The sequence below is a fragment of the Temnothorax curvispinosus genome, unplaced genomic scaffold, assembly GCF_003070985.1.
Source record: "Temnothorax curvispinosus isolate PA1 unplaced genomic scaffold, ASM307098v1 QBEX01017816.1, whole genome shotgun sequence".
Lineage (NCBI taxonomy): Eukaryota > Metazoa > Arthropoda > Insecta > Hymenoptera > Formicidae > Temnothorax > Temnothorax curvispinosus.
In genome coordinates, this window is record NW_020227596.1 from 997,945 (window position 1) to 1,019,055 (window position 21,111).

Consider the following 21,111-nt stretch of genomic DNA (forward strand, 5'->3'; position numbering starts at 1 on the left):
CAATCAACAATTCGATATATCTCGATGTCGTAACAACGGACTAGCAAAAAAAAAAAAAAAAAGAACCGAGTGAAATCAAACTTTGAGTCAACCGCGTGTGTCGGGGAACACTTCAACGAAACAACAGTCGCAAGTAAAAAAGAAAAAAGATTCTCTCAACAGACCGCATACCGGGTGAAACCAGCGCGTTAACACTCGCGATTAATATATATTAACGCAGGACGACACACACTTTAGAACTCTCATTCGGTGGACGTAACAAAAATATATATAGGTATTCTCTATTATAGTATATGAATTTTTTTTTTTTCGTTAAGATCGTTCCGCTTCGCTTAAAGTCATTTGTGCACCGCGAGCACGATGTCATGGCTTTATAGATGAGAAAGGTAACGTTACATTTACATAACACTACGATTTATTCCCCCCCTCCCCCCCACGCAAAGTGAAGACGATTTCATAACGATTTACCTTAGCTACACTTCGTAAAACTTATCGATTGTAAAAAGGCAATTTAAAGTCGTCCCGTTTCCCGAGACCGTTTAAAACGATCGAGAGGATCGATTTGACGTGACGATAATCGCTTGGATATTCGTCATCGCCGAGTCGATTATTCTTAAAACGAATGCAAAAACGCGAAGAGATGGGTTCTTTGCGAGTTGAGGAAAAAAAGATGCTCTGGAAGAACGAACGCTTCTCTTTCTTGCTTTTCTTTTCCTTCTTTTTCTTTTTTTTTTTTTTTAATTATTCGACTTAATCCTAAAAGTTATCCGGATAAAAGTCGCGCATAGTCCAGTACTCAAAGACGGGATTTAATTGAACGGAAAAAGAAGTTTTTACCACATCATCGATTGCCGATACGCGAAACTTAAAACAACCTGCGGCACAAACGTAACTGTAGAGTCGAGAAAGGACGGAAATATAAGTTTCATTCTTTTAAAGTATTACGCGAAGGCAATTAAAAATATAGGACGCTTCAGTATTAAAAAGCGGACGATGCACGCAAAGTAAAAAAAAAAAAAAAAAAAGAAAAAAAAGAAACTATCGGGGATTGACGTAAATACAAGAATGAAAAAACAACTGCGCGTACGAGTCTTTGGTGATTGGATGCAACAGAACGTATGATGTATGCGATCAGAAATAATGAATAAAAAATTTATATAGGTCACCCCCTCGCGGCCGTAATGATAAATTTTCTATCCACATCCGCTGTATCCATTATAATTGAAAATATCGTTATACTCGATTGCTAACCGAAGCCGGGAAAAGAAATAAAAGGTAGGACTCAATTCACTGACCAATTCTATCCGGGATCATCATCAAGCGTAACTATTAATTCGCAAGGGAATTCAATTAAGTTCGTGGTACGTAAGTGGGGACTTGATCTGATTATCCTTATTGGACAGAGACTTCTATTACGCGAGATCGAAATCTCTTTCACCCCTTTCCTTTCACATTGTCGATTTTCTCACAATCGTCAGGCTATTGCGCACGAAGTGGCACGAGTTACGAATTCGTACGAATGGACGAAGGAGACGGCGCGGCGTGGCAAAGTCGTGAAAAACGAATCAATAAAGATCTAAGACACACTGAGTAACATACATATATGTATATAATATATATATATTATAAATTAAAACAAAATTTAAAAAAAATGCAATAAATTTCGAGCGAACAAGTTTGATTAGTTCTCGCGCGCGCGAATTTGTTATGTACATAAGTACTTGTATGTAATGTGCGTTTTATTTACATATACGCACACATGTCTCTGGGACGCATCTGAGCATGAGAAAAAAAACGCGTTAAGTAAAAATCGATCCAGAGAAGAAACTAAAACCGGTAGAGACCCGATAACGACGTGGTTATCCCTACAACGAATATCGACAGTAGAAATATAATCTCGTTAAATGTCTCTCGCGTAAATTCAACAATAATAACAGATTATTACGAAATTGTTATATTGCATAATATGTACAAACTATGTTTTGGTTTCCTCTTTCTCTCTTGGTCGTCTCTTAAATTCCTGCGCCTAAACCTAACGTTTTAAATCGGCTATCGTCGTCAGACATCGTAACGAAATATAGTAAAAACATCTCGCACAGGAATTCACAAAGCGGTCGATTATCGATTCTACTCGAACGTGACAAGTAGATCCTTTAGGAAGAGATGATTTTGAAGTGACAGATCTACTAACGCTAAACAAATAGTTATTAAGGAACAGCGCATCTACACATATTAGAAAGATTCTCCGTAAAAAATAATGTTTACAGAGAATTGTAACACGGTGCAACAATAAACTACATTTTTATGAACGTAAATTTGTAAAAACAAGTAATTCGGTATGACTCCCTCATCACTTTGATAAGCAGAAATTTCTAAAAAAAAAATATATATATATATACATATATATAGATTTTTTTAAGAGCAGTACGCTTTTCTTTAAATACTTTCTAGTTTTTCTGTGGTTTCATCTCTTATATTTAAAATGTGTAAAGCAGCGTGTTAATAATGTTTCTTTTAGGATCTACAGACGAACGAAACGTTGCGCCTAAATACTTCGACAGTCTTCAAAGAAAGGAATGCATTGCGAATAAAATCATGCGACTAAGTTAAAATTTGTGCAGTTTTTTTTTCCTAATACATTGTACGAAATAGTTTTAGATATCTCTACTGACTTCGATAAGAGAATGGAATTATTTCAGTCGCACAATTAAATCTTTTTTTTTTTAATGGAGTCAACAAATTACGAGAACTATATAATGCGTTCACTAAAGGTTTCTCAACACATTAACAATCGGCTGAAAAGACCAGCAATTAAAGTTGTTGATTCTCTGCCCTAATACGATATTTCGCATCATCTATCAGATTGCTATGATCATTCAGAATGCGCGTTAACATTATTCGTGGACGCTATTCATACCATTACCATGTCGTCGTCCATATTGATAATCGTTGGAAACGAATTGTCTGCTGAACTTTGCCTTTGAACGGGCTTCTTCCTTACGAGTCCGTCTGTGATTAATAAAAGTAAAAAGATCTTAAACCTAGAAGCCTATCTATATCTATCTTAGTACCTATCTTAAGCACCTTTTGTCGATTTGACGATAAAGAATTGTCTTAGAAGTCAATCACTCAGTAAAACAATGAAGTAATTAAACGCATGATTTCTTGATAGTTCTCTTATAAATCTTTGCCAACATAAATAACGTTATTGGAAAATTTGTTGATTAAATTGCACAATTATAATCAATTCTTAGAAAGTACTTACCAGCGGAAGATGGGAGAAGATCGTCGAGGGATCCATCGTCTAGATCCGTGGCTGACAAGAGGAGATCATCGTCTGAAGAAGCTCTCGTTAAACTGGGTAGAGTAGACGTCAAGAGGGCCTTCTCCTTCTGGATTTCTTGTATATGATCAACGAGTAGGGCTTCCTCTTCATCTCCTCGATCCCTGTCGCGATCCATCGCAGCTGCCCGTCCTGCAGCGGTCGAGGCGGCCACGTTCAACTCTTCTGGACTAAAGATCTTGGACGATCGTAAACTGGAGAGTCGATGTGTCGCCGTGTGACAGGCTGACTCGAGAGTATTTATGTCCGCTAGCGTCGCTCTGACTACTCTCAACTTTTCCTGCACAATCGTTTCGACGCAACGCGTCTGTCTGCCCACGTCTTGAAGAGAATCTTGCGCGGGCAATGTCCTGTTCGTTCTGAGGATGCACGGTGCGAAAACGATGGCCAGAGCCGATGGTGACATTCTATTGTCCTCCTCGTGTCGCGCTACTCGCGCCAGATGAACAATCAAGCGTTCCATCAGATCGTAGTTCGGTTTCGGCAATTTCTTCAGTATGGCGAAGAGCGTGCTGATTCGATCGTGCGGATCCGTCAAGTTTGCCGCGTGCAGAAAGTCGTCGTAATATTCGTAGGTCAAGAGCGGTTCCGGCATGTCTCTGAAAAAACTCTTCAGCACCGCAGCTAACACATGCACTTGATAGTTCTCGAAATCCACCTTCTCTAAGTCGCCCTCGTCCATTTTCATTTTGAGTTCTCTCACTTTGGAACTGACACCGCTCTTTCTGTATATGCCCTCGGTATAGAGACCGTGCATCTCGATAGTTGTGATCAATCGATCTACTACGAGTGGTACTTTGCCGTCACCGCAGTCCAACTTGTACAGTGGTACACCAAATACTTTGCGCGAATTCATTTCAGACAGAGAACCGTCTTTGCCGCATTCTGCTGACGCCTTCATGTAGCACTTTTTGTGGCATGTCAATTTACAATCTAAAAACGAAATATATACATTGCAATTAATTATAATCGTTGAAAAGAAAAAATATAAAAAACGGATTTATTATGCGAATGGAGATTACTTACTCTGGCACACGAGTCCTCGTTCAATAGGCCACATGAAGAAAGATGTGCAGACTTCGCAAGCGGTGGGTATGTTGATAATGGTCAACTGGAACATGTGACTACCATGTCGTATGGGCTCTTCCTGCTTCCGCTTCTTCTCCTTTTTCCGTTTGCTCTTGCTTTGCTTTTCGAGAGCTTCAGTTTTAACCATAGCCATAAATTCATTCATGAAACCTCTGAACGCATTCACGCCCATCGTTACAGGGAAATCTTCTCTCGTGTTTTCTTGCTTGCAGACAGTTTCCATAACGTGAAGAAAGTTGGCGATCAAATCGGTGTACTTGATGTTACCTTCTACGCCTTGCTGTATGGCGACGCTATACGTGATCACCAGGTCGTCCTTGAATTTCCTAAGAGCATGCTTGAAAACGCGATCCACTTCGCTCGGTTTCCGTCCCTCTTCTTGACTCTGCATTTTGTAGATCTTCTTGGTGATAAAGTCTTGCATCAGAGCTAACTCCTTGGCATCGGAAATGATTTTGTCCGTGCTATCGGAGAAGGCTGAAGTACCGGTTAGACTGAATTTGGACGTGACTGTTTGTTTCGTAGTATCGTACGGTGTGCGCGGTGGTTTTCTATTTTTCCGTCTGTTGGCCAATAAGCACGGCATTCTTAGTACTCCGCCGTTTTGAATGCACTTGACATGATATAGCTGCTTGCAGTCGACACATTTGTAGCCTTGCGTCACAAACGCGTCCATTTTCTCATGGCAACACACGCATACATCGTCCTTAGCAAATCTCGCCACTTTTCGGAAACGATGGCCGGCCAAGGTAAACACGTTACCTTTCCATTGAAGAAGATCCATACCAGGCGCGAGTTTCAGGTCGTTCGAGCTGGTATCCTGTCCTATTTTATCTTCACTTAGACCCGAAATTTTCGTAGCTGGATCGGAGTTTCTCCTTCGCAGCTCGAGAGTCGTGATCGCGTTAGATCTCATGCGTTTACCGGGCTGCTGTACCTTGTATGTAGCTTCATTCTTGTTCATGGGCCAATCCGTAACGGACCGAGAAGCAGTCTCGTGTGGATAATCTTTTCGTGACCATACGTTCGTCGTTTTATTCAAGTCGCTTTCCTTAATCGTACCAAGAAGCAGATTTCGCGTTTCCGTGTTAGCTTCGACTACGCTCTCGCCCATAGATCGACACTGAACCTCTCTCGAAGGTCTATTTCGTCTTGCGTTTCTCACCGGCACGTCTGGCTCGTATTTCTCCTTCGAACGTGAGTTCTTTTCATTTGGGGATGATCCTCTTAATAAAGTGCTCTTCAAAGCACTGTCATCGTTGACGTCCACGACTTTCAGCGCAGTATCTCCTTCCGAGTTTTGTCGCCGCAAATAGCTAAGATCTTTGATATTCTTGGCAGATCCGTGCTTGGTATGATCTCGCTTTGTCGGCGATATCGGAATATTTTCCATTCGCTCATTAGCTACATTGTTGTCATTGAGTCCACGTTGTTGCTTGCTGCTCGCCAAGCTTTCCATCTGAACGAAGCGATCGCTCGTGTCGAGTTTGACATTATAATTCGCTGCTTCGTTGGGCTTCTCCGGTCGGGCTTGTTCAAAAACGCTATCCGCCACATTCTTGTAATGAGAAACGTTCGGAGAACGGGTAACAGTTGCTTTCTGAGGTACCGACATAAAGTAGTCGCTGTAATTGGCGGGCGAGTAATCTACTCTACGACGCCAGATATCCGAATTCGGACTGTGCGTCAGATTTACGTTGGTGGAGTGATACTTCATGTCGCGCGAACTGACGAACGGTGGACTCGTGTTGAAAACAGGTGGAGCACTTTGCACGGCGCTCGGTGTTTCGCTTTCGGTCTCACCGTCGCTATATCCCGTCGAGGAACTGTCAGTTCTTCTACTCACCGAAGAGAGTCGACTCGACGTTAGATTTACATTCGATGCGACCGCCGGCGAATGATCACCGCGTTTCGTCCTGGTGCTCGGCACAGGTCTCGAGCCGGAATTCTCTTGCGATTCAGAACTGTTGACGCTGGCTTGAGATTCGTAACTCCTCAGACTAGTCAAACTCTCGAGACTACTTTTACGCTCTGTCATCTCGTCGAAATGATAGGTTTCGGTGTTCTTCAACGTTGCGTCGTGCAAAATTCGCTTGTTCGGAGTGAGCTTTCGTTTGGAATACGAGATATTTGTATCCAAAGTGCTGTCTCGATACGCGTTATCGCTCCTATAAAAAGATAAATCAATAAGCTTTTGTAAACGCTCTAACTGTGGAATTCAAATTTTGATACCTACCTTGGTGACGTGAGTCGATTTTGAGATTCTATTTTTCGAGGTGATTCACCATACTCTGTCAGACTTCGATCTTCCGTAAACCTGTACATTAAAATAAAATAGTATAAAGTCGGTATTCATATTGTGTTATATGCGCATGTTATACTTACTCTTCGCTATCTTTGGCGCATACTCTATCATACATAAGTTCCTTGTATTCTTGAATTCTTTTGACTTCTTGAATTTTGTCTGGTAAAAGTCTTTTTCGTCTTTTCATTTCATTAAATCTTTTTCTGGCATTATTTCCTCTGACGTATGCCTGGAAGGTAATCGCGCATGACTTCAGCTTTTTAAACCAGTTATGTTGTTTGTATGCTCTCCAAGCATTTTGTATATGTAATGCGGCTTCGGTTCTTGCACGAAGAACCTGAGCTAGTCGCTGTGCTGAGACCATTCTCCAGAAAGATTGTATTTGTACAACGGCATTCTTTAATCTAAGGAACTTCCTCCTTTCCAAACAAGCGCGGAACCATTTCTGTATGGTGGTAATGCTCGTTATGATTTGTTGATGAAGTTCAATGTCTAGTTTGATCTTTTCAGACTCTCTGAGGAAGACCTTGGTAGTACCCAACTGATAATTATCTCTGTTGAGATTGAGAGTCAGTAGGAAGTCCCTCACGTCGGACTGCGAGCTCAGAAGACCCTTAGGAAGTAGCATTCGATAGAGTTGTATAAATTCCTCATATGTTAATCGCACGTTGAAACCGGCCTGCCTTATTCTGACAGTCTCCAACATGCCCGTGTAGCGCAGCTGTCGTTGTACCGTTTCCTCATCAAATTCATTCGGCACTTTATTAGCGTTACTCTTAATACACCTAATAAAGAAAGGATTTGCCTGATTCAGAGTATCCATCAGGCTATGCAAACTCTGTTGAAATTGTGCGGAAACAGTCATAGGTTGTTTTCTGGCTTTTCCCGGTCCAGTACCGTAACTCTGAGTTCTTCCTGCGAGTGTCTTTACAGTTTGCAGATTTTTCAGACCTTTCTTGCCACGTTCCCTCGGCCGAAATGACTTATTTTTCCTGTAAACATTCCGATGCTAATATTTGTAATATTCGTTATTACATGATGTATATTCGTTCTCCTGTTATGATTTACCATATCGTCATGTATATACAAATATGTATATATATATATTATATTATATAATATATATCACACGCTTGATAATAATTTTATATGTACACAGGAGAAGGAATTACAATCTAGTCAGCGATGCTCTATAAAGTCTACAAGTATCAAAAATGTATGTTTATCTAATACACAAAATATATCTAATATACGAAATATGAAATAAGGCATAGTAGAAAATTGATGTAGTATAGTACAAGTAGATATAGTAAGAAACATAGCAAGCTTAAGGGTAATATGTAGAAATATTTGATAGATGAATGTTATAATAATGATATAAATGAAATACTAATGTAGAATTACATTATTTTTAATTTGTAATTATAATAAAACTAATTCATATTCTATGTCACAAATCAAATTATTCATGGTCATAACAGTAGTTACAAATAAGATATATGCAATTTGTAATTTGTAAAAATTATTTTTTTAAAGAACTATTGCAAAACACTCAGCATGCAGCAATCATCATTAAATATATCGAGAACAATTGCAAGATTGGCGATAGACTACACATAATGAGAAATGGTTCTATGATGAAATATGATGGTCTTTGATTATCAAAAGATATGCAGCGGTATGTCATTGAGAAGTTAAGATAAATGGATAAAGCCACGGTACAATTTTGACTATTAATGGCTTACGAAAATGCTATTACCTACAAGAAAGAAACCCATCACCACCCGGAATTGCTATGGAGCACGTACTAATCTTGGTGTAGATCAGTAATTTTTCTCTGTAGCTTAAATTACGTTATTAAATGAGTATATCGAATAGATACGTTTTACATACATGACAATCTGATTAGCGCGTTCCATGACGTTTGCTTCGTCTTTTGGAAGCACCCTCTCTAGCGGTGTGTGAGTATCTCGTCTGAATTTATTATTACTATGGGACTGGTCTTCCCTGCCCCTTAATATGTAACCACCCTTCGACGACGCAACGTTTGACGGGTGTTGCGTCTGATTAATGTTTCTAAATTGTGGCCATGATAGACGATTGTTGTTTATATTGTCGTTTTCGGTTTGTATAGAAGATAATGTAGCAGAAGGAGTAGTGGCCGGTGGTAAACATACACTGCGTTGCTTCTGATAACTTGGTGGGCGAGTATGTTTGTGTGAACTGAAAAATTTTCTAGTTCTTAATTATTTCGTCGACCGACGATATTCCTTACGATTAACTAATTATCGTTTATAAATAATTGGTTGTTCATTTTTAATTTGCTTTTTTTCGGTCGCGTGTACCGAGCTTTATATAGGTATGTGATATCCATTCCTCAGAGATGTTTCATTGATTGATGAACGATTCGAAAAGTAGAAAAAATGAGATGATTGAGATATGAACTGTATAAAAGGAAATTCAGTTTTGCGTCATAAATCATGCCCAGATACAATAACAAGAAGAACATTGTACAATGATAGAATGTAATTGTATGGAAATGTCATGGAAATTGCATTCTAGTTATGGCTAACACGAGGGGTGCAAACATAAATCAAAATAAAATCTGTAGACACACATATTTGGAGCAAAATATATATGGATTTACAAATTTACTCAGAATAAATATTTTTCTAAATTATTTAAAGCTGAGGTTGATCGTCACAAATATTATTAATATACTTTAATTTGTTGTAAATCCATGGGATATATCAACAAAATATAACATTTGCGAAAATTACACATACAGTGGATCGAAAGACCACTTACGCAATTCGGTTAATAGTTAGATTGACTGTCGACAACGTCACAAGATGGCTACAAAGGAATAAAAGACATATGGCCAATATAAATATAATAGATTCGTCTTAATTTATAAATACCAAAACTTTGTCAGAGCGTGATGCATGTATTATTGACGCACAACGTAGATTCATACTAGATGAGACAATATACAGATCAAACATGTCCAAAAAAACAAGCGCAACAAGCACTTTCTTCTCACACAATTTTCAATTTAATACTATATCTTGCTTTGTTATATATAGGTTACAGATAGAAGCGTTTGGTACTCTTTTATTACCGTTCATATATAGAAAAAACGTTATTTAATTAGAAAGCTAAAAAGATTTAAATATTACCTTATTAAATTCTCGTTGGGTGTTCTGTACCTGTTTTGTACAGACGTCTTGGTTCCATCAACTGAAAGAAAAGGCACATATTTTTAAATTAATTCCTTGAATTAATCGATGCATTAAAGATGTTCAAACAACGTGTTATAATTTAATATCTACCTCTACCATGTCTGTGTGCTCGACCGGCTTCTTGAAATGCAAAGTGTGCGCGAAAGAAGGCCCGCAGTATGGCCCACCTGAATACGGCAACCGGATCAGCGCCGACTAACTCCCGCACGAAAGCAAGGGAGGAATTTTTCAACACTCCAACTACGCCATCGGGTCGCATTAAGTCTAGATTCTTTTCTCTCATATTAGCTGCTTGGTACTTGACCGCACCGGCGTAATGACGTACAACAAACGCCGCTTCTCGGCGCTGCGGTGCCTCATAGAACGGATTATCTTTATGCACAGAGTTAAATTTCTGTAGCAACGTCTCGTTTGTCGCACCAGGAAAGCTGCAAGATAAAGTCAAATATTCGAAACATATTTCACAAACTTCGGAAAGAACAATGTATTTAAGCAATAATACTAACTTGCACTGGTCATCAAGAAGACACAAGAGACCACTCGGTTTTCCTTCGATGAGATTGAGACATCCGGAGTTGTCGCTGTATCCTATGTCTGTCCATCTAATTCCCTGCTTTCTATATTCTCGTTGTTCGTATTGGAAAACATGTTGGTTAAAGTAATGTTGTAATTGCTCATTTGCGTAATTGATACACAATTGCTCGAAACTGTTGCATGTTTTGAAATCTTCGAAGCCAAATATATCTAATACACCTATACTATTGCCTTGATGATCTCTGAGAGTATCTTTTTTAGAAAGCAGGGCATGATTCACCTGATATAAGCGATATGAATTATTTCAAGTGTCGTGCAGTTAATAACCATAGTTGTTTATAGGCACTTTTATTACCTGCAGCACAATCCAATCAAATAAAGCTCCGTACAGACACTTTGCCATGGCATCGCGTGCCGCAATCGCTTCGGGAAGCCTATAGTTAATAACTAAAGTCTCTCCGGAAGCTCTTGCACGTTTGGCAGTGAGTGCAGCCAACAGAGTTTCTTGTTTCACTCGGAGAAGCTCCGATATCAATGCAACTACTTCTGGATTTTTAACGCCTACAGCTTCGTCATGATGATGATATGACTTTCTTGGATGAAACTCAACATTACCTAAGTCAAGAATGCAGAGTTATTTTAGCGACACACATGGTATGGCTAGGTAATTCGGCAATTACCTAGCAAAAGGACTGCCGACAGAACTGCGAAGAGTCGCCTTTGCTTCTCTGCTGTAAAGCCCACCATTTCCATAGACTGTTTTAATCTCGAAAATTCATGTCGTTCGTCGATATTTTCCAGTCCGTAGCAACCGCTTTTATTTAAGTAATTATACCGATCACAGCTCTCCAAGTGCAATAGCTGTTTCTCTTGCTCGTTCGCGCCAGCCAATAGGTAATAAAACACGTGATAATTCCTTTCATTTCGTCCTTGAGAAACAATCCTTGATTTCTCCAGAAGGTATTTTTGTACCACAGCGCTATAAAATGCATTTAGATGTAAATTATATTTTACTTTAGTTTATATTTAGAACGTTTTTTACTGTAAAACATACCCATGGACCATTCCATTTTCCTTGTAATTTACTTGGATAAATTTTCCAAAGCGACTGCTGTTGTTATTATGGGCCGTTTTCGCATTGCCAAATGCTTCTAGAACAGGTCCAGCGCTGAGTATTGTCTGTTCCACACCGCTGCCATGTGAACCCTTTTGACTAAGCGCTGTCAAGTGATGTAACAAAAAATTCGTTGATTCCGTTTTACCAGAACCGCTTTCACCACTAATAACGATACACTGATTCTTCTTCTCCTTAAGCATACAATGATAAGCTGCATCGGCTATGGCAAATATATGAGGAGGTATGTCCGGACCCAACCTTCTGTTTTGATATAACTTGACATATTTCGGATTGTAGATAGGGTAGAATTTGAATGGATTCAAGGCAATTAGTATGCTGCCGACATAAGTATATATGTTGCCAGCCAAAAACCTTGCCCTCAGATTATCCAATAGGGTTTGTTCGTTCAGATCTGGAAGCTGACACAGATCTGGATATTCCTTGTCACGTGGTTGATAAAGGAATCTATTAAAATAGTCCTTTAGGAGTTGAGGATCCATAGGAAATCTACTGTCAGACCACAAGTAGTCTGGTTGCTTTTTTCGTAGGTAAAATCTGAAAAATCAAGCATGAAAATTGTTTCGTGAGAAATCACCTTAAATCAAGGGACTAATATAATAAAACGTAATTATTATATCCAAACATAATAAACCTGTAATATTCTTGCTGAGTATCATTTTTTGGCCACAGTAACATTAGTGCTACGGGGCACTCAGCCGGGCCGAGTCTTCTTTCCTTACATTCCTGCCCAACAGAATTCCCTACCACTTCCGCTAACTCGTAGCCATTCGAAACAGAAGCGTCCATCAGTCCGAGTCTTTCAATAATACATTCTACTATCTCGGCTGACGAAGTTTGTTTTGTGGCTTTAATGGAGAGCGCCTCATATTCAGGGCTCCATTCACCCACGAATACTTGCACCACTCCAGACCCACTGTTGTCCATTTTTTTTAACCCTGAGATCATGGATTATAAAAATAAACAAAGATAATCTATTATACAAATTAAGTCATTCTATTATAGCAGCATACCTTGTATCGAAGAGGGTTGTTAGCAAGTATGTCCTCTGTCATCTATATAATATTTCAAATACGTTGTTTCCCCTTCTTCTTGTTTACTCGTTATGTACAACCACTGATTTAAGCGTTTAAAATAATTATTATACATTTTGTTTTACAAGCTTGCAACAATACAACGTCAATGTTTATGATTATTTACACGCGTTAATTCTACTATACTTTTGATACAATTTGGGATTATTTACTTTTGCCAAATACACTTGCCAATTGGCTCGAGATTTTGAGAGGTAACCAACTTTAATAACGTGTATCAACTTAAAGTTTTAAAAATAAATCTGTGTGATATAAAATAAAAATTTGCATCTCTCGTGGTCATAAAACATATCAATAAGAAATTTTAAAGCCCTTTCAAAATTATTCCTAGGTCTTTCTCAATATATCGTAGAGTATTCCAATCGTTAATAATTATTAATGTAATAAAATAGAGTCGTTGGAATTATTTCTTTTTCTTTTCAATAGATTTATACGTTCAGTCAATTCGATAGGTCATTGTTCCTGATTTGTTCATTAAGCGTTAGAGTATTTATAGAGTCGTAGAATAGCCTGCTTTATTTGAACATCATGCGCTTAACCCGGACTGTCAAATGGAGCCTTTCCGACAGCATTAAATTATTATCACAACATTCACTGAACAGGTGACAGACAGGCGTGGGTGTGCTATTGTTGGTAGGCAGTAACTTAGTTTCCTTGTTCTGACAAAAATCCAAGGTTTTCAGCGTATTGTAAATATTCTCGTGCCTCTTGAGTATTTCAGCATATTTATTGCAATAGTTTCACAAGTGCTGCTTTATCATTTCCGTCTATTGCACAAAGTTTTCTCTAAATCAGAAAAGTGTCCTATCTGGAAAAAAAAAATAATAATAAATGCATATAACGCATTAATGTAAAGAAGGGCGCGAAAGCAGGATCACATTAAACGTCTAATATCATTTCAATCGGGGTTACATTTAAGCTGAATACCTCATTCAACATCACGGAAACGGCAAAAATTTTAAATCGATCGAGCGAGGGATCGCGTTACACGCGTATAAAATAAACCAATCCCGGTTTTAGTTACGTTGTAACGCGCCTCTCTCAGGGCGTGCGACGGGAACGTGAATGGAACAGGTGCATTGCATTTCTATTTTAAACGAGCGCAGGATAGAACGCACATTGCGAATCGCGTAGGAGGGAGGCGGCTATTGGAACGGCTATTAAAAGCGAAGAACGGATAAGAATAATCGAACTTTTTTTTATTTCCCCCGATCGCTCTCTCTCTCTCTCTCTCTCGGCGACGGCCACCGCGCGCGGTCCTCCACTGCGAGTCGCGCTTCTCGCACGTGTCGCGCGCGCCCCGCGAACGTCGATGAGATGCACGATGCACGGTCGAATTCAAAAATATCTCACTTCTACCCCGGGGACGACGGTTTTTCCGACGAGACCGTGGGACTGTGCGTGCACGCAAATAACCGCGCCGTCGCGCGCGAACGCGAGAAAAACACACCGCGCGAGCCGCTCCTCCTCCTACCTCCAGGAATACACGGGCAGAGGCGTTCCGTCGCGGTCCAGGGGCTCTTTCTCTCTCTCTCGAGATCGGCGACTTCGTCGATTGATAGCGGCCTCGCGCCTCGTACACGCTCGTACAAAGGAATGCCGCGAGCGGTATTTAGCGTTTCCGCGATACCGCAATCGTTCGTTTCCTCGCACCACTCGCACGGCGAGCGGCGAGGGAAGAGGAGAGGGAGGGGGGGGGGAGTCGACGGCCGTATGACATTTGGGGACACGCACGGGGTCCCCCGCTGTGCGGACTGACGGGTCACGGACCGTGCCTCGCCGATCGACGGCCGAGCGAACGTCAACGTGATAAACCGCGCCTGTGAACCGTAGCGGCGAGTTTCTGGGGCAGAAGCTGAATCACACACGGGGCGCCCGCGCCGTGCGATATCACCGCGAAGGAATGCATCGTTGCGAGGCACGCGTGAGTGCCTGCCTCGCGCGCTTGATACACTTTCGCGTCCGTCGCCGTCGCCGTTTACCTCCTCCGTCGGTCGCGGGATCCACGTTGGGGCGCATCGTCCTCCGGGTGCAGCGGGGCCCGCGCGGTGCGCTCGGGCATGCTGCCCGCCGCCGTCGCCGCGCGAAGGAGAGCCGCTGTCTTGTCCTCGTACTCCTCGTGAGGTCCCGACTCGGTCCTTCGCCTTCTCCCCTTCTCGCATCCGCTCGTTCCTTCGCGGACTCCTCGCGTCGCCGACGATTGTGCGCGCACGCGGACGTATGTACGTACAATGCGCACCGTCGCGCGGGGATGGATCGACGAACGGCCGGGTGTGATGCGTCCGCGGTTTGACGCGCGCCGCGCCAACGTCGTCCGTGCCACCGTCCGTCGGCACCGTCTCTCACGAGCGATCGGCCGCGGGGACACGGGCGGGCGACACGGCGGACACGCGCGCGTACAATACGGGGCTGGTTTGACACTTGGGTAAACACACGGTCACACGCGCGCTGCTGGCCGCGCGCGGTCGACGATCGCGGGGCACCGTGGACCGTGCACCGTGTCGCGGGATCGATCCGTCAAGCGCGCACCGGACCGGCCTGGGGACCGCGGGGCCCGCGGACGACCTCGAGATCGCGTCGCGTCGCGGCGGGTTTCCACCTGGCCGCGCGGCACCTCGCGAGATAGCACGCTCGCCCGCCGCGAGGATTTACGCACGGTCTCACCGATCGCCACGGATGGACGGGGGACCCTTGCCCAGGTTTATCGTCCTTCGTCACCGCACGGGGTCCTGCGTCCCGATACGTCCACCATTTCGATTTTTTCGGTCACGTGGTACGCGCCGGCGGCCGCCAATTGGTCGCGGCGGCCACGGCGACGTGACCAGTCGCCGATGCGCCTCCGCCGTGTGAACGTCATTCGGCCGACGGCGTTCAGCGCCGTCTGTCGTCGCCACGGCGAAACCTCTTCAACCTGTGCAATCTCCCGATCTCCGTCAATTCGTCAAATTCCGTCACTGCTGCGCGCTGCGCTGGTCACTTGGTCACCGCTCCGGGCTCCGGCTCTTTTCTTTCTCGACGGCACGACCGTCAGCCCGACGTAAGGATGACACGATTTAGGACGAGCGTGATCGATTCTGCTCGACGTGTCGTTGGATCGATGCGTAATCGCACCGAATCGCCCGATATGTCATGACGTCGTTATCGACTCGAAAGTATTCGTGACAAAGTCCTTCGTGCGCAGGCGCGCGACATGATTCTCGCCGAGAGAAGTCCGATGTCCATTTCTATCCATTGCGGATTAACTTTAATCTCGGTTTAACTTACCTTTTATCTTTTTTATTTCTTACAACTAGAAAAGGGTGAAAAGTAAGTTAAACCGAGATTAAAGTCAATCTGCGTTGGCAGAAATGGACATGCCCGCGTTTCATTCAGGTGGAATATCCGTCTAGTGGCGCCTCTGCGTATGTACAAAACGTGGATATTGAATTACGTGGTCGGTGATCAGTCCAGGAATATTTCCAACGGGTAACGCGCTATATTACAGGCTCTGTTCTGTCCCAAAATAATTTCCTATGAGAAATAAAAAATTTAAGGACGAACGTTCGTTATGGAACACGTACTTATTGAGCTGTTGTTTTCGAAATATTTAGCGCTTTTTACGAATTAATGCATAACGATGTGTAATTGTGTATTCTATTAGTTATTCAAGATCGATATAACGTTAACTTACGCACTGTCAACCGCATTGTAACACATACTCTCAGCAGTCTCTCAAAACCCCTTTTCACTTATTAATTTCATTACCGAGAGTCCTTTGTTATTTATACATTTAATTTTTTACAAGTGTTTACATTTAAGAAAATAATTTTTTTATGTCCAAGCATGCCATCTCCTCCTCTCCTTTCGAATGTATTTTACACGATTGTGCATACAATTAATTTACATGGCTTTGCTCGAATCAAATACTTTATTATTATGCGTTATCCGAAAGAATGATTAAACAGTTTTATCTTTCGATATATGCTACATATTCTATTTTTATCGTACTCTCATTTATCGCTTTTTCTTCATAACGTGAAGAAAAATTACAAAAAAGAGAAGAGGATAAAAATAAAATAAAAAAGAAAAAATAAATCTCGAGTTTCTCCCTCGCTTTCGCGCATATTCAAATCGAATCTCGAATCGAGAATTCTCGATTACCGACGCGGTAGTCGACGCCGAGATCGACCGCGAGAGAGCGCGATCGGTGGCGGCGGCGGCGGCGGCGTCGACGTAGCGACGCGCCAAGTTCGCGGTTCGCGGTTGCAGAGTTGCGCGATTGCGGGGATCGAGCGGTCAGGAGAATCTAAAACGGTTTGTCCATTACAATATTGCGAAATGCTACCGTATATTTATCGCATATACGAGAACCATCAGATCGCGTGTAAACGATCGCGAGTCAGAATTGATCGGAGGATGAGACCCTCGCCGCCGGGCTCATCTTCTCTTCCATATTAGATCGATCTCTCCTTACTTTTTCCCTTTTCTCACAATATGGCGGTATAGATATTCGATAAAGCAGACTCGAGCAAACGCCTTCCTCAAACTGGCGAATCAGTTTCGCAGCTCGTATGGCGGTTCATATCTCATCCGCGTTACATACTTTTTATCCGGCCCGTTCGACGGCGGGCGGGCTCGTGCATTTTTTATAACGCAATCGGCCCGGGCGTGTAGCCGGTCAACCGTGAATGGGGTTAAGAGAATACCGTCGACAAAGGGGAGCGCGCGCAAAACGCGTTCGAATATGGAAACGCGCGATATCGTACTCCGAATATCACTTTATTTCTGACACACGGTACGCGTCGCAACGAACGCCGCGTTCGGCGAGGAGGGGATTATTAATTATACACCGCCCGGCAATCAATTACGACGCGATAATCGAGCGATGCAAAATTTACGGCTGCTTTTATGTACGTTTCGAAAAGCTCGATCGCCCGGTATTCATATACTCGCGAATTACAGAGATATGTTTATTACGTTACCTCGTAAATTGTTATATTTATTTTTAAATTATTTATCGCGTGTGCGAACGAGTGCGAGAGAGCGTCTCGTTTTCCGGACGATTCTCCGGTAGCCTCGATCTGTCCGTTGGACCGAGTGTTATATATACTGTATATACGGGCTCGGAGAACGCGCGGCAGGTAATTTAACTGTGATCGATGGCCGGGTGGATGTCACGACGCCGCGACTAGCCTTCATCGTCGGGATAGGCATCTCGGAATATAGTAACGGAATGCCACACGCTCAGTATTAATGGTCCATGTGTAACACGGAGAATTTCGGTATATCGGCGTTCTCTCCCCGGCCGGCGCGGCGGCGTCTGCATTAACGGAAGTGGCGCGTCGTCGGCGCAGGGCTGATCAATACGGCTTATACGACCACTGGCACATTTTGCATCGGTCAATCGCGTTTTGTATAAAAAGCGGATCGCGCTACGTTATTTAAATGTTTTTTTCTCAAAGACGTCAACATCGAATTAAACTGAACGTATCTGTTTGCAGGTATCTCTCTCTCTCGTCGTCCTTACCGTGGGGTCTTCCCGAGTCTTCCGTCGATTCTGCGACTCCGGCAAGGTATTTACTAGAAGCGACACACGCACCTTTTTTTATTCAAACCGACGCAAATTTTTAGTGTGAAGAATATGAGACACGTACTTTTGCCGCATGCTATAAATGTCAAGGTTTAAAGAGATGGAACATCGCGCTCGGCGGGACAAATTCGCTTTTTCCGTTACATTTTGGCATTTATTGCGGAAAAATGATTTCGGTCGTTGAAATTTGAGGTGATGGTTCACACCTTTTAAATCTCTCTGCCAGCGTTTATGAAATAAACATTCGTGTGTCTCACATTTTTCGATGTTGCGTAAATCTATATTGGCTTCGACAAAAAATGCTTTGAAAGAATAACGTATACTAAAAACGTGTATGTTCTATGCGAGTTCTAAAGTTTCGCGCTTTCAACATTTAACACGATCGATTAACGGTGTAAACGGTATGGCGGAATTCGCGCGTGAAAAACGGTTTGACGGATTATACGTGTCTCTGGAAAGATTATTCGATATCTCGTGAGCGTTTCACAGGACGTTTCAATTAGTCGTGAACTCGATGGTTGACACACCATCCTCGTGACATAAATCGGCTTGCATTATCGCGCAAATAATTGTATCGATTCCGGCGGAGATAGGCGGCCTCGATGATAGCCGGAGAACGTTTGGACTAGCGAATACGTCATTTAACAACAATTTGATAAATGTTTCGTATACGCGCGTCGAGTTGCGTCCACTCGTGCGCGCGTATCGCGAGTATCATGCTCCGCGCGTTTATTTTTTTTACTGTTACGCATTGTATGTACACAGGCTCGGTTCCCCCTGCCTCCTTTCCGCCCCCTCGTTTTTTCTTCTTCCGTCGTTCCCTTTCACGATCACGACTGCAGCCCGTGAGTCAGCGATACTTGAAGCCCGCAATCTTCGACCTAAACCGTTTTCAGAGCGGATGCTGTTCTTTTATTTTTTTTCTTTCTCTAAAAAGTTTATTCATGCGTCTCACGCTTTGCATCACGTGATACCGTTTGTCCCGTTGTTGCTACGCTGATTACAACGATCGTAAACGCATCAGTGGGATTGTTGCTATTTAATGGGCTTGCGATTCAATTTCGCTTCCAGTTACATATCAATTACGAGTAATTGCGAGATAAAATTTTCAAACAACGAGTATTTCAGTATACTTGAGTTTCAAACCACACCACGATGTATAAAAAGAAGTCGTGTTGGTTTCATAATACGTAATATCAAAGGCTATAATCTGGCCGCGTGCGGTAATCGTTATTGATAAAGACATTATATTGCCTGTACGTGGGCATAGACACGATACGCGAGTTGGTAAAACGCACCGAAGTTCTCTACGACAACGTTTCAGTATTTTCAGAATGTTCTTTTTTTCGAAAGCAACGGGTCTTATTATTTCCAACACAACAGTGCCGTTGTTTGCCGTGGAATAAAGAGCTTACAGCAATGTATGACAGCGGCATGCTCCTCGATGTCCAAAGAGAACGTCGTTGCTATCGTGCATGATGCATTTCTTATTGATAACTATGAAGCATGAAAGACTATTTATAACCAGGCCTAATGAAATCGCTCTACATCGAACTGACGTCGTTGACGAAGCAATTGGATCCTAGAGATGAATCGATACCGCGAATTTTCCTCCGCATTTAGAATCTGATCATCAGCACGTATAAATATAATTAATGCTTAATCGCATTATAAAATAGCTGATGAGTAGTCTACATGTCAAGAAGTAATTTTTCACAGGAAAATAATCAACAAAATAATCACATTAGCTACTTTTTTAATTTTTTTTGTAACTTGAAATATGTTACAAAATATTTATAACGAAAGAACAATATAACAACGCTGATAATTTTTGAAAAGAACTTTTCGAAAAGATCAGATAGAATTTCCATTCAAAAGCTTCTCCGTAAAATTTATGGAGATCTGAATGCATACATACGTGCTTTTATCATCATATCATAAAAATTTGTGTCGGATATATTTCTTCTTAAACCTTCTTTATAATTTTAGCTGTTCTCGGTCTGAATAAAACATTTGAAAGTTATTCAATTTTTAGACCTTTCAACAAACGTAACAAGAGAAATATTTACATCTTATTTTGCTTAAGAAATTTATGATAATCATGGAGCGAGAGCATAGTTCTCTTGTTTCTTCAGTAGTACGAGTCAGTAACGCGACTCGCTATTTACGCGCCGCGCGTCGCGCGCGAGCGGGATTTACTACTTATTGAGTACGCGCCGCGCCGTAACGCGGCGTAACTACTTGCTTCGCGCTTCGCGACGCGTCGCATCGTCCGTGTATATCGGCGAATCTTTACAAATCCGTTCACCGGACTTGAATGGGAAGCAGATTGCAAAATTAATTAAAGATCGAGTATCTTTATGACAATGTGCAAAATTTTCTTATCGCGACGTTACGATCGGCGATAGTGGTATAACGTTGTTCCGCGATGGCATTTACAGAGAGAGTCCGAATACCAGACATTGCGTGTGCCATGGCTCGTTCAACCCCGCATTTACGACCCTTTCTCACGCTAACGAGAAAACAGTTTACACAGGCATCCTAATGAACCAATTTTCCATCTGAAATACTTACGCGCGGGATATCATGGATTTAGCTAATTTTGGGAAAGCCTGCGGGGGCGCGCTGTAACGTATTATTCGTTCTGGCAACCGCGCGTGTTATTTTGTAGAATAAAATTATTTCGGGCATGTATTATTGGGAATATGGATCAGCAGGTTTTTGTTCGTTCCGGGCGCATAAATTCAATCGTGCTGTCGACATGCAACGATTTCGGTCTTCTTTTTATAGCCTTTCGTGA

At 42.2% G+C, this 21,111-nt stretch overlaps 1 protein-coding gene across 5 annotated transcripts; it reads right to left on the minus strand.

The window, feature by feature from the left end:
- Positions 1–709: 709 nt before the first annotated feature.
- Positions 710–15,488, minus strand: LOC112467754 (unconventional myosin-IXb-like). 5 transcript variants are annotated; one of them, XM_025036534.1, is made up of 15 exons: positions 14,725–15,226; positions 12,662–13,550; positions 12,283–12,586; positions 11,568–12,185; positions 11,194–11,492; positions 10,869–11,128; positions 10,486–10,793; positions 10,070–10,407; positions 9,917–9,977; positions 8,631–8,960; positions 6,818–7,729; positions 6,669–6,749; positions 4,370–6,600; positions 3,266–4,276; positions 710–3,009 (listed from the first exon to the last, which is right to left on the minus strand). In XM_025036534.1, exons 3-15 carry the CDS (start codon positions 12,573–12,575, stop codon positions 2,912–2,914), a joined length of 6,840 nt encoding a protein of 2,279 aa, XP_024892302.1. In that variant the 5' UTR covers positions 12,576–12,586; positions 12,662–13,550; positions 14,725–15,226; the 3' UTR covers positions 710–2,911. The 5 variants fall into 5 exon arrangements, with proteins under 5 accessions (XP_024892302.1, XP_024892303.1, XP_024892299.1 ...); XM_025036535.1 differs by lacking the exon at positions 8,631–8,960 and adding an exon at positions 9,546–9,593; XM_025036531.1 differs by lacking the exon at positions 14,725–15,226 and adding an exon at positions 15,407–15,488 and having other exon boundaries at positions 2,912–3,009.
- Between the last annotated feature and the right edge of the window lie 5,623 nt (positions 15,489–21,111).